General features: G+C 39.3%; 1 protein-coding gene across 7 annotated transcripts in view; it reads right to left on the bottom strand.

Moving 5' to 3' along the window:
* The window catches only part of FRYL (FRY like transcription coactivator), a 234,853-nt gene that overhangs the window by 82,678 nt on the left and 137,765 nt on the right, over window positions 1-14,410 (bottom strand). For all 7 annotated transcript variants that reach the window (XR_012915093.1, XM_075997948.1, XM_075997951.1 and 4 more), the window contains 5 exons: window positions 12,339-12,446; window positions 6,947-7,184; window positions 5,730-5,915; window positions 4,648-4,734; window positions 2,426-2,694 (listed from right to left, as the gene is read on the bottom strand). Coding sequence is in view for 6 of the 7 variants with exons in the window: in XM_075997948.1 (XP_075854063.1) it covers window positions 2,426-2,694; window positions 4,648-4,734; window positions 5,730-5,915; window positions 6,947-7,184; window positions 12,339-12,446 (888 nt within the window). In the remaining variant the exon portion in view is untranslated. The remainder of the gene's footprint in view (window positions 1-2,425; window positions 2,695-4,647; window positions 4,735-5,729; window positions 5,916-6,946; window positions 7,185-12,338; window positions 12,447-14,410) is intronic.

Genomic DNA, 14,410 nt, shown 5'->3' with positions numbered 1-14,410 from the left:
CTAAGAACAGAAAAAATAAAATGTATATATATGAAAAAATATATATTATATATGTAAAATATTAATTTAAATAAAACAAAAATAACAGACGTTTTTTATAGCTCAATTTCAGAGGCTAAGAATAGAAAAAATAAAATATATATAAAATATTAATTTAAATAAAACAAAAATAACACATTTTTTACAGCTCAACTTCAGGGGCTAAGAATAGAAAAAAAAATATATAGAATATATACAAATATATACTTAAATATATATATAAAATATTAATTTAAATAAAAACAAAATAACAGACGTTTTTAAAAGTTTGTTTTCCTTTTTTTTTTTAACCACTGCTTTAAATCTTTGTGGGGTGCTATAGATGAATAAAGTATTACACTGAAAGTTAAAACATTAGAGGATCATTTTAACAGAATGTATGACAAAAGTTAATATTTTATTGAGCCACACTTTATTACTTATTATCGAGGCTCAAGGTAGAAAGAACATAAATGAAAATTATCTTTAATTTCACACCAAAATAAGCACTGGGTATACTACACATTTTCAAGTTATACACATGTACTATAAATACAACTCTTTTAATTTATAAAAATTCAATGTTTTGTTTTGTACTCACTGTTTAGACTTACCACGTATTTTTCACAGCTTTCCATGTAAATTAACGTATGTCCATGACATTATTTTGACAACTGCACGCCAAACTTTCATTGTTTGACATCTTACTTATTTAGCTAACAGCAATTTTTTCCTATTATGCATAATACTATGCATTTGAATATATGCTTAATTATAACATGTGTTTAATTATTTTCCTAGGTAATTCTTGAAAATGAAATCTCAGAGTTGAAAGAACACCCACATTTTATTTTTTTAAGGCTTCTGCCAAGTTTCTGTCTTGAAAGAGCACACCAATAAACTATTTTGAAGCCATTCCATAAATCTTTTCGACATACTAAAAATGCTACCAGGATTACGGACTGAGGGCAAACCAAAAAAAGGAAAAATACTGACACACAATCCTTGCCTTCAGCGGGTTTTGTAATATGTTGAGATACATAATGCATACACGTCACTTCATTCATTCAGCAATAGTGTCTTAGAACGGTGTCATGGGACAAAAATCATTGCCCTCATGCGGGCCGGGGAGACATAAAAGAAGAAAGAAAGAAATTAAGCAATATCATATGGTGCTGAGTTTGAATAAGAAAAGAGCAAAAAGCAGAGATGGAAAATGCTGGTAGAAGAAGAAGTTATAATTTAAAATACCATAATTGGGGAAGACGATTTAAGACAAGGCCATCAGTGTCACTTAAGGCGGCCAATGTCAATCTTTATTAAAAAATATTATCCAATACACAATACCTGAGAATCTATACACATATATAATCAGCATGTGCATATAGAAATAGCAAGAATATATACATGCAAATGGCAAAAGGAGGAATGATTATTCTGGATAGGAGGAGTAAGAGAAGGTTTTAGAAATAAGGTAGAATTTGAGCTATGTTAGATATATAGACATGCAGGGCTAGAGCAAACAAAAGGCATTCTAGGCTGAAAGTGCACAAAAGCTCTCGAGTGGAAACTGCAGCCCACATATGGGGAACTTTGAGGGGTTCATTTGGTTCTAACATTAATGTCACTGATGGAAAGTATGGAAAAAAGGAAAGAGTGGAGTCAGGACGAAAGAGCCTTTAATGTGAGCCTAAGGAGTGACGCCGGTCCACGTGCTGGGTTTACATGGGCCAGTTATGACGCGGGGACTCATTCCATTCATCGTGATCAAAGGCACACTAGATAAGGGAAATCAGGAACCCCAAACTCAGGTTTGAAACTGCTCTTCTAGATTTAAGGGTTAGGGTTAGATTTAAGGGCAAAAGGAAATTAACTGACATTTATAAGGACCTTGGTCAACTCTCCATGTCGTTGTCAGTTACTCCCAAGTGTATACCAATATCCTCAAATCCACTACTCAATGCATTGTTCCCACTCCCCATCAGGACATGCCCTCCTTTCTAATGCCATCAGGAAAAATGAGACCACTGAACTTAGTTTCTCTCTCTGTCTACCTTTTATCTACAAACTTAACCATACTCATCTCCAGATCCCTTCCTATTTCTTTCATTTAATACATATTCATTGGACACACACTATGTTCCAAGCACAGTGTTACTGAGTAAAACTAACAATTAAAATTTGGTGGAAGCGATGTATGAAAAGGATGAAGGGGTTATGGGACTGTATCCTTGGATAACTTCTTGCCCCTCATTAAGACACTAACACGGTATGGCATATTGTTGATGGGAGTTCCAATTTGTAGCACTTCCATAGTTTGCAAATCCGTATATTATGAAAGCTGACAGTCTATACATTTTTAAATTGGCACTACTTAAATTTTTAGATTAAATATAAAATAACTCACTTTATATCAACCTGTGGAGACAGCACCTGGAGTCTTGTGTATGCGAACATCCAAGCGTAGCTCACGGCTGCAGAGCAGTGTTTTGGAAGGTTTTCTTGCTTTAAAAAACTGGAGAGACTTATAATCCATGGATCTTGGCCCTGGGTCACGTGTGCAAATATCCATATGTGGGAGGGACTGATCACATCAAACTGGTGGCTGATAGGGGAAGAGTTCCATTCTGCTAATGTTTGCAAATCTATTGAGCTAGGGCAATAGAGCAAAGTGGTCTGTGTGCAGAAAAGAAAAAATTGGTTATTGCCCATTTCAATAACTTTCAACATTTTGCCACATAAATTGCTGTAAGCTGAAAGTGGTCTAATTGGTAGTTTCTAGAACAGGAGAATATGAGGTTCAAGGTAGGTTTGAGGGAGTGGTGAATTCCTGACATCACATGAAATTGCTGTGTATGTGTATACATGTATTTTGCTGCAGAAGGATTCCATAACTTTCATTATTCTCAAAAGGATCTATAAATCAAAATAGTGAAAATAGTAAAAACAAAATAATTATAAGTGATTCTTATATGACTATGCAACTTTCATGGTACATGGAAGCTGCTAGAAAACTAAAAGTGAACCATTCACTTCCATGCTGATCTGCCCCATCTGTGCACGGATGGAACAGACTGGAAAGGGGAATCCTCTCTAGGATATTCTTAAGTATTTGTTCGATGGTAATCGAGCTCTTACACTGAAGCGAGAAAGATTTACCTATAGAGCAAATTATATTCATTAAGCACTGATTTCCGCACTAGAAGTTAGTCATCCATTACTCTCTTGGCATAACTCATGGTTAATAATCTAAAACAAAATTCTTTAAAACTGTACAGATTTCTTAAATAAAATAGCTGCAAGAGAGGCTTCAAAAGGTTCTTACGACAAAGAAATCATAAATGCATGAGGTGACAGATATACTAACTAGCCTGACGGAATCATTACACAACATGGATATGTACGGAAACATCGAATTATACCCCATGAATAGGTACAATTAAAATATGTTGATTAAAACATCAGTAAAAGTTAAATTTAAAAAGTTTGGGAACACAAGGGGGAGAATTGTACAGATTTTTAATAATCTTTTAGGCCTATAAAATTTTATTATTCGCCCTTGGTTGTATACAACTTGTGAGTTATGAGTCAGGTGTTTTGCAGAAGGCACATAAACCTCTGATGCATGTATTCCCAAATAGGAGGAAAAAAATTTCCAGTAGTAATGTTTGCCAGGTAGTCTTACATCAACACTGGAATCTTGATAAGTGACCTTTCTCTAATCCCAACCCAAATAAGAAAATTTGCATAAGCTTTCTTAGTGATGTGTTTGTTGACAAAGTGTTTCTCTCCATATTAATGACTCAATTACATATAACATGGGCATAGAATACTATACATCCTTAATCCACTGCACTTAAATTCATGTGATTCCTGATTCAAACAAAAAACATTCACTGGTCCAGGCGCAGTGGCTCACGTCTGTAATCCTAGCACTCTGGGAGGCCGAGGCTGGAGGATTGCTCTAGGTCAGGAGTTCGAGACCAGCCTGAGCAAGAGCAAGACCCCGTCTCTACTAAAAATAGAAACAAATTAATTGGCCAACTAAAAATATATAGAAAAAATTAGCCACGCATGGTGGCAAATGCCTGTAGTCCCAGCTACTTGGGAGGCTAAGGCAGAAGGGTTGCTTGAGCCCAGGAGTTTGAGGTTGCTGTGAGCTAGGCTGACGCCACGGCACTCACTCTAGCCCGGGCAACAGAGTGAGACTCTGTCTCAAAAAACAACAACAAAAAAAAAACCATTCACTGAAGAAGCAGAATATAAGATTTGCTTTTAATTTCAACATTTTAACCAGTATCTCCATGACAAGAATACTATAGGCCATAATAAATAGCAAAATAGTGGTCCAAATTAGCATTAAAAGAAAACTTTTTAAATTGGAAAGATTAGAATTCTATAAAGATAAAATTATTTTTATTTCTATGGGGAAGAGCGCTAAAAACAGCATAAACGAGTGCCACTTTTTAAATATGTTTTAGTTTGAAAGCACTTCATAGTTTTTAAAAATATTTCCTGACAGATTACATTTGTTAAGGAAGTTGATTCATGCATATGTGTGAATATGCATGTATGTGTCTGTCTTAACTCTCAACACAAGACCGAGCGGCATGAAACCATCACTGTTACCTGATCAGCCCCAGTAAGATGTATGAAGCTCTCGAGAATGGACGGGCTCAGTCTGTCCATCACATCTATGGCTAATTCATCGTCACCCTATAAAAAAGATACCATATGTCTAAAAACATTAGCAATGTTTAAGAAAAGCAGCCAAACCCAGGAAAACACTGACAATGCACTTTGGCATTATTTGTTACAAATGGAATCGAGGATGGGTGGGTACCGTGTTTCCCTGAAAATAAGCTCTACCCATAAAAGGAACCCTAGCAGGATTTCTAAGCATGTGTGCAATAGAAGCCCTACTCCGAAAATCAGCCCTGGTAACGGGCGTGGCTATGAAAATCAGCCCTAGTGATGGGCGTGGCCATGAAAATAAGCCCTAATGGTGGGTGTGGCTATGAAAATCAGCCCTAGTGATGGGCATGGCTATGAAAATCAGCCCTAGTGATGGGCCTGGCTATGAAAATCAGTCCTAGTGATGGGCATGGCCATGAAAATCAGCCCTAGTGATGGGCGTGGCTATGAAAATCAGCCCTAGTGATGGGCGTGGCTATGAAAATCCACCCTAGTGCTGGGCGTGGCTATGAAAATCAGTCCTAGTGACGGGCGTGGCTGCGCAGCACATCTGCACAACCCATGCGAGTCGTCGCGGAGCAGGAAAGAACATGAGCAGCCCTTCTCATCTGCCCCGTGAGAGCTCTAGTGCTCCACAGGAGAGATCGGGGCCAGTGGTTCTAAAGGAAATAGAGTCGCAAGACATTCAGGAATGGGATTTGGGGTTTGGAGAGTGATGATGATGTTCCAGAAGAAGACAACTTCACTCCATTTGAATAAATGCAGATTGTTGTACTATACTTAAAAAAAATAACACATCCCCAGAAAATAAGCCCTAGGGTGTCTTCTTGAGGAAAAATAAATATGAGACTCTGTCTTATTTTTTGGGAAAACACGGTAGTTTAGGCCTGGTGGAAGACACTTTGTTATAAAATAACTTACACCTCCATGGCAGGCACAGAAATAGCATAAAAATGGACAAAGGGATAGCTCGTAAGCACTCTCATTAGATAACTTAAAGAAACAGCGAATCTTACCTTAGGTATTTCCAAAAGTGCAAATAAAGCCCGTACTTCTCTAAGGACGCTGACGGCTAGCCTGCGAGTGGCGGGTCGACTGCTACACAGAATGACAAGAGCAAAGCCTTCGACGACATGGAACACGCTGGAATACAGGCTCCTTTCCAGAGGAGGGGGGTGAGAAGCTCCATCAGCTACGCCGTGCTTGAAAAATAAATCAAAGTTAAAAATAAAATAGAAAATACATATGCACAGATAATTCCAGAAAAACAACTGCTAGAGAGTAAAGCAAATCACAGAAATCATGGCTACAGGCCTGCCTCAGCCCAGGCAGTTTAAATACTGGTTTTAAAAATATAATATGGGCAAAGTGAAGAAAGCATTTCGTTGGCAGTCTAACAATGAATCCTGTCCCTAACATGTCATCTTCTGACTACTTTATATGTCCTTGGAGCTGACACTCACTATGAGGCTTAATATTCCTTTGCAGGAAAGGAGGGGATAGGATTGTATCTTTCACACTCAGAGTGTGGACCAGCAGCCTGTGGCCACAGCCTGGGAGCTTGTTAGAAACTCTTTCGCTGGGTCCGGTTGATTTCCACGCTCACTAAAGGTTGAGAAGCTAGGTACGGCTGAGATGGTCCAGCTCTAAAATTCCAGGGTTCTGTGACTTTATACATTATGATCAATCAATAGTTTGAACACCTTTTATGATTAAGGAGCACAAATACTATCTTTGTGAAACAGGGACTTAGTGCCATGGTGAAATAACCAAGTAACCGAAATGGAAGACTACCAACATTTTTTATTATTGTATCAGTTTTATTTTATTTAAAAAAAAATTTTTTTTTGTAGCTAGTAGAATTTAGCAGTAGGGGGTTGAATACCAACTTCAGTGACATTAATGTTAATAAGTTCTGATAACCCACTACCATCAGACCAGCCAGGATCAGTTTTAAATATATTGGAAACAACCTAAATCTGAGCCAGACTGATCTCTACTTTCTATGCTTATTAAAAAACTAATTGTAACCAAGGGAAGAAGGTTAGAAAGGTTAGGTACACAAACACTATAAATTTAATATATGAACTATAGAAAAGTTCAGTTTAAGGGATTAAGAACCTATTGAAAGTGAATAGAAGAAAACTTTTAGTGTTTGAGAAAACATCGATATTAACATTATTATTGTTCATTTACTGCTGACCACAGAGACAGGAACAGAAGAATTTGGTACCTGTGAGTCCTGGTTTTTGTTATGCATTTGGGCTGCTTGTTTCCACTGATTTATTAATTGTACCAACATCTTCACGGCGTTATCAAGAAGTGTGGGATGGACGTCGGTCACTTCGCGAACAATAAAATAAACAAACCCTGAAAGAACATCCTCCCGCCAATCTGGAAAATCAAGCATTAATGCCAGCAGAGTATTGAAAGCCAGACCACGCAGTTCTTCATCCATATGAATTGTGAGCCTACCAAGAACAAAACGCCATTAGCAAACCTCAAAACCTTTCAAAGAGTTTTTAATCATTTGAACCTTAAAACTAGGAACTTAAAAAAACATATATATCTTCTTCTTCTTGTTTTGTAAGAAGCATAAAGATAGGAACCAATGTTCACTTTTCTGTGCTACATTCAACCTTATGCTTGTCTATATTTATTTGTTTAAATTCACACATAAATCTATTAATATTAGTTGATTAATCTATTACTATCAGTTAATCTATTAATATTAATCTATTAATATTAGTTGATGTTTTTACTACAATTTAGAATAAGTTTGATCTTAATTCAAATGAAGAACTTTAGAAAAGAATACAGATGCCATAAACAGAATTCAATTTAAAAGTTCTTTAATCCTTGAAATACGTTATCCTATAATCAATCCACAATTATGTCTAATCATATAATATCTTAGCACTATCTCACGTTTATTTAGTCCTTTCCTATAGCTCAAAGGACGTGACTTAGCCATTCCTTACTCACTGCTGAGATTACAGTTAAATATGAGCAGGCTGATTGTGAAGAAGGAAATACAATAGATTAAGGTGGGATCAAGTTAACGGAAATAATTCTTGAAGGTGAGAATGAGAGTAAATTTAAGAGTTACATCATAAATAGTGTATGCCTACCAAAAAAAATGAAAAGACGATGTGTTAACTCAACACATAAGGCCATAAAGAGAGTTTAAGTCTAAATAAATTAGGAAAGAGGCTATATAAAGTTACTTTTCAAAGACATCAAACCAATATGGGGCTCTCACCATAATTATAGAATTTTACTAAAACACAAAAAAGAGAATGATAAGCAAGAAAAACAATGATGAACACGACACAAAATGGCTGTAGCAGTAAAGCCACCAATACATATATAATAATGCTATAGGGGTATGAGTTTATGATTTGGGGCTGAATAGGATTACTTTAATAACTGCCATTAAAGACAAATACATAAGAGTTAGAAATAGTCTGAATGCATAAAATAAGTAGGTAATGTTTGAAATACACCACAATGGCATGCTTGGGAAGCAAGCAAGATGGAGATTTATCCACAATGACAAGAGGAGGGAAGTTGCATGGTTAGGAGGAAGAAGGTATCAGTCTTCCTCCTGCTGAATTCAGACTTCATGAAGCCAGATTTCAACTGACAGTGAGACTAAAGAGAAGATTTACTACAGCTAGGGAGATTCAGGCGTAAGCAATGAAGCTGCAGTAGTTATTTCTGCACATTAGAACTAAACAGGGCCAGATTAAACATCTCTAGCCCAGCATCCTGTCCCTGACAGCAGCCCCAGGGAAGGTATCGTGGAAGGGGAGAGTGACCATCCATCCTCCATAATGCTGACTTAAAGGTTATTCCAACATCCCGTAAATCTACAAATATGTAAATATCTATCTTATACCCATCTGTGCGATTTTGGGAATATATATATATGTGTATATATATATATGTATATTAATATACAAGCTAACTGCTCAATGTGCAGAGAACAACAATGCAGTCTGGCTAATTAAAGGCAGCGGAATTAATTAACTTTCCTTACGGACAGCAGATGGGTCTACACATTTACAATGCATCTTTGTTTTATTTGCTGCTTGATTTTAAAGTAAATAAGAATTAGACAGCACAACTCCAGATGATAGGGGTGGAGGACCAAACACAACAGACCCTGGGATCTTTGTGTCCACTGAAGTCAATGAATTAGTCAATGAGTGTCACAGGGGGGAGCAGCAAAGTGAACAGCGAGCAAACTGGCACCCACTATCCAGTTGTTTCCCGGAAAATAAGCCCTACCCACAAAATGAGGCCCAGCAGGATGTCTAAGCATGTGCGCAATAGAAGCCCCACCCCGAAAATCAGCCCTAGTGATGGGCGTGGCTATGAAAATCAGCCCTAGCGGTGGGCGTGGCTATGAAAATCAGCCCTGGTGATGGGCGTGGCTATGAAAATCAGCCCTAGTGGTGGGCGTGGTTATGAAAATCAGCCCTAGTGACAGGTATGGCTGCGCAGCGCATCTGCACAACCCATGCGTGTCGTCGCGGAGCGGGAAAGAACACGAGCAGCCCTTCTCATCCGCCCCGTGAGAGCTCTAGTGCTCCACAGGAGAGATCGGGGCCAGTGGTTCTAAAGGAAACAGAGTCGCAAGACATTCAGGATGAGATTCGGGGTTTGGAGAGTGAGGATGATGTTCCAGAAGAAGACGACTTCACTCTATTTAAATCGATGTAGATGGTTGTACCATCCTTAAAAAAAAACAACACATCCCCTGAAAATAATCCCCAGGGTGTCTTCTTGAGGAAAAATAAATATAAGACCCTGTCTCATTTTTGGGGAAACACGGTAGGCTCCCTTACACTTGCCCCTCAAAGGTGCAGTTTCATTTCAGAGGGGAATGCGGGTGACCTCTTTGTGATCACTGTCCACAAAGATGAACATCTGTGAGTCAGGCTCAAGTCAGAGGTGTAAGAATTGAATAGCAACTGTTTACTGCTCTCCAAATCGTGCGATAAATAAATCCTTACTGTTTGTTTCTACTTTCTCACACTCACATGAGCCTTGTACCTTTGTGCCCTAACCCACAGCAGAAACGAAGAGGCAGTGTGGGAAGGGAATGCATTTATCTTAAGGAGCAAAGTGACCCCTTTTTCTCATTTATTTATTTATTTATTTGAGACAGAGTCTCACTGTGTTGCCCAGGCTAGAGTGAGTGCCCTGGCGTCAGCCTAGTTTACAGCAACCTCCAACTCCTGGGCTCAAGCGATCCTCCTGCCTCAGCCTCCCGAGTAGCTGGGACCACAGGCATGCGCCACCATGCCCGGCTAATTTATTCTCTCTCTATATATATTAGTTGGCCAATTAATTTCTTTCTATTTATAGTAGAGACGGGGTCTCATTCAGGCTGGCTTCGAACTCCTGACCTCGAGAAATCCTCGAGCCTCGGCCTCCCAGAGTGCTGGGATGACAGGCGTGAGCCACTGCGCCCTGCCTCCCTTTTTCTCATAATCCTGGCGGGAGAGGAATACCATTCCATCTCTGATGGCAGCCGCAGCAGGTGCGGAAAAGGCAGTGCCTGGGTGCGGGAAAGGCGAGGCGTTTTCAGTAAGGGGGCAGAAAGGGCTGCTGGGGCAGTCTACTGTTGCTTATTCACTGTGGATTTAACTTACACCTTAGTGATAAACACTCGGCGGCGGCGGTATCTTTCAACGTAGCCAAGCATGGCTGGTCTGCTACAGATGTTGTGCTTGGTTTTCCATCCGGGACCAAGGCCAGCCGGCTGTGCCTCCCCTGGCCAGACCCTACCAGAGTGCAGCCATGCGCACTCGTCACCCACCGTCTCTGGCTGCTTTTGTACACAAGGTTCGAGACCAGTATCTGTCTGATTTATCTTTTTATTTTTATTTCTTTTCATTAAAATTTTTTTTTATTATTTATATTTTATCTTTATTTTCTTTTTTTTTCCTCTGGCAAAGGATAAAGACTCATCTCAAATGATTTTTTTATTATTATTTTTATTTATTTTTCTTTGAGACAGAGTCTCACTGTGTTCCCCGGGCTAGAGTGAGTGCCGTGGCGTCAGCCTCGCTCACAGCAACCTCCAACTCCTCGGCTTAGGCGATCCTCCTGCCTCAGCCTCCCGAGTAGCTGGGACTACAGGCATGCGCCACCACGCCCGGCTAATTTTTTCTATATATATTAGTTGGCCAATTAATTTCTTTCTATTTATAGTGTCTCGCTCTTGCTCAGGCTGGTTTTGAACTCTTGACCTTGAGCAATCCGCCTGCCGCCTTGACCTCCCAGAGTGCTAGGATTACAGGTGTGAGCCACCACGCCTGGCCTCTGTCTGTTTTATTGATACATATGGATATTCATATTTTCAGGGCACATATGATAATTTGATACATTCATATAATTGGTAAAGATCAAATCAGGGTAACTGGGATATCCATCACCTTAAATAGCTGTCTTTTCTTTATGCTAGAAACATATGAAATTATTCTCTTCTAGCTATTTTCAAATGTGCAATAGATTATTGTTAAACTATACTCACCCTACTGATCTATCGAACGCTAGGCCTTCTTTCTTCTATCAAACTGTGTAGCTGCACTAATTTAATAAACCTCAGAGATGAGTATTTCTGATGAAGACTTAAGCCCTGCAAACCCTAAAAAAATTTAATATCTGATCCTTCACAAAAAGAAAATTGCTGACCTCTTGTTGAGGCAATCTCTAACTGCATCAACAAAACAATTCAACAGGCCATCACCGCAGCTTAACACTAGGAGCGATTATATAAATTTGGTTGTCATGTTATTTACTCCTTTTATAGAGCTATGGCATGCTTAATAGAAGAGGGAAAGAGAAAAACGTGCATGCTATGGCTCTGCCATGGGGGGGGAGTGCAGATGAGACCTAGTTACAACCTAGATATAAAGAAATGATTGTAGGAATAAGCACAATTATTGATGGCCTAACTGGGTTTTTGGTTTTTTTTTGAGACAGAGTCTCGCTTTGTTGCCCAGGCTAGAGTCAGTGCCGTGGCGTCAGCCTCGCTCACAGCAACCTCAAACTCCTGGGCTTAAGCGATCCTCCTGCCTCAGCCTCCCGAGTAGCTGGGACTACAGGCACGGGCCACCATGCCCCGCTAGTTTTTTCTCTATATATTAGTTGGCCAATTAATTTGTTTCTATTTATAGTAGAGACGGGGTCTCGCTCTTGCTCAGGCTGGTCTCGAACTCCTGACCTCGAGCAATCGGCCCGACTCAGCCTCCCAGAGTGCTAGGATTACAGGCGTGAGCCACCTCGCCCGGCCCCTAACTAGGTATTATTATACGCTGAAAATGCCGTATGTCACATAAACCCCAGGAAATATTACTAGGCGGAAAAATAGGGAATTGAAATATAAGATTTGTGGGGGAATCCAGAAGAACTTGAGAAGTTAAAAATGAGCAGGGAGAATGTGTTTATCAAAAAAGTAAAAGACTAAAAGAGTTTAGACTGTAATCAAATAAAGGATTAAAAATAGCTCCATTCCTGCCTTTGCAGTGATAATAGTAACAGGTGCATTAGAAATGTAAAAGGGAGAGGAAGAATAAAAATGAACAGAGCAAAGAGGAATTTTCATTTACCTTGCTAACAACTCAATGAGGTCAGTTCTGCTCATGCCGTCCGGAATCAACCTGGGAATGGCCGCGATACAGGTTCTAAACAAATCTATCTTGGGCTTTCTTTCCCCCCTGAAAAATACATCGCAACAGGATTTGAGAAGTATATTACATATGTCAGACAATAAAATCAAACTTGGAAAAATAGTTACAGAAAGTAGGAGTCCCTCCAAGTCTAACGTATTTGATTTAGAGAGTGCATACAAATTCAGCAGACAATTATCAGTCTCCGAATGGACAAAAGAATACAGAAACAACTCAGAAAAAAAAAAAAAAGACACAGCTGGCAAAGTAATTAGAAAACAAGCATTGCAACTATTATTAAATAACACTTTTTAAACAAATCATAATCATTTCAAATATTAATAAAAATATTTAAATGTTATTTAATATTTAGACTTCTATAAATGTTAGGTAATAATATTGATATTATTAAATAACTAAATATTAATTATTATTTGGGGCCTATAAAATTAACCAAAATTGGTTTCATTTAATATTCTATACTAATAAGGATCTTAGAAACAGACATTTCATATTATTAGTCAATGTATAAATAATACATAATATTTGTTCTTGTTCTGTTTGTGATACATGTACATAAATATACATATTTAAAACTTTTATGTAATAAAATGAGCCAATTGTTGAAAACCCTGGTTCCTCCAGAGGTTTATTATACAATTTTTGTTTGTTTGTTTGTTTGTTTTTTGAGACAGAGTCTCGCTTTGTTGCCCAGGCTAGAGTGAGTGCCGTGGCGTCAGCCTCGCTCACAGCAACCTCAGACTCCTGGGCTCAAGCGATCCTCCTGCCTCAGCCTCCCGAGTAGCTGGGACTACAGGCATGCGCCACCATGCCCGGCTAATTGTTTCTATATATATTAGTTGGACAATTAATGTCTTTCTATTTATAGTAGAGACAGGGTCTCGCTCTTGCTCAGGCTGGTTTTGAAATCCTGAACTCAAGCGATCCTCCCGCCTCAGCCTCCCAGAGTGCAAGGATTACAGGCGTGAGCCACCGCGCCTGGCCTTGTTATACAATTTAACTACATTTTTTTCTAGTCATTCAATGATTTTATTTCTTTATTTTAAATGTCTAATCTCTTATGCTGGTTTTTATTTTGGTCTATATTCCAAGGTGAGACCTTTTAAACTTATTTGTTTCCAAACCGTTGCCCAGCTGGCCTAATAAAACAATCCTTGTGTAGAAAAGAATCTGGTTGTTCTAAGTGTTTGGGGCCAGCTTTCATTATAGAGGCAATGGCCTTGCTACCTCCTTTTAGAGATTTCATATCGTCAGCCCTCCCTTTGGATGGTTCTGAAATGCATGAATGTCAGTTACCACAATTTAGCTAAACAAACACCAGTCTCCAGTAACACAGTTCAAACTTAAGGTACCATATATTATAATAACTATAAATAAAGGCATCAACAAACTTTGCTGTTGGCTCTTTTTTTTTTTTGGAGACAGTCTCACTCTTTTGCCCGGGCTAGAGTGAGTGCCATCGCATCAGCCTAGCTCACAGCAACCTCAGACTCCTGGGCTCAAGCGATCCTCCTGCCTCAGCCTCCCGAGTAGCTGGGACTACAGGCATGCACCACCATGCCCGGCTCATTTTTCTATTTTTAGTAGAGACGGCGTCTCTTTCTTGCTCAGGCTGGTCTCGAACTCCTGACCTTGAGCGATCCTCCCGCCTCAGCCTCCCAGAGTGCTACGATTACAAGCGTGAGCCACCGCGCCCGGCTGAGAACATACAGACGCTTTCTAGCAAACAAAAGAAGCTACTGCCATAAAATACATCTCCCTGAGGAGGAAGTCGTCCCTAACGATAAGGGAGGAAGGTGCTGGGATGACAAATGATGACAAGGCTGGGCTGGGACGGTGGGGTGGGATGCTGTCTCCCAAGAAACTCAGACACTGTTCTCCTCTGTGGCCTGGTTCCCAGGAGACAAAAATATCAGAGGTCAGATTTTCAGGATTTTGTTGTTGTTGTTTGTTTATTTTAAATCAGGCCTCTGGAAATAAGAGCATCCGTT

This window comes from Microcebus murinus, chromosome 26 (genome assembly GCF_040939455.1).
Source record: "Microcebus murinus isolate Inina chromosome 26, M.murinus_Inina_mat1.0, whole genome shotgun sequence".
NCBI classification, from domain to species: domain Eukaryota; kingdom Metazoa; phylum Chordata; class Mammalia; order Primates; family Cheirogaleidae; genus Microcebus; species Microcebus murinus.
The sequence above is the reverse complement of the archived record's forward strand: the minus strand, read 5'-3'. Positions and strand labels throughout refer to the sequence as shown.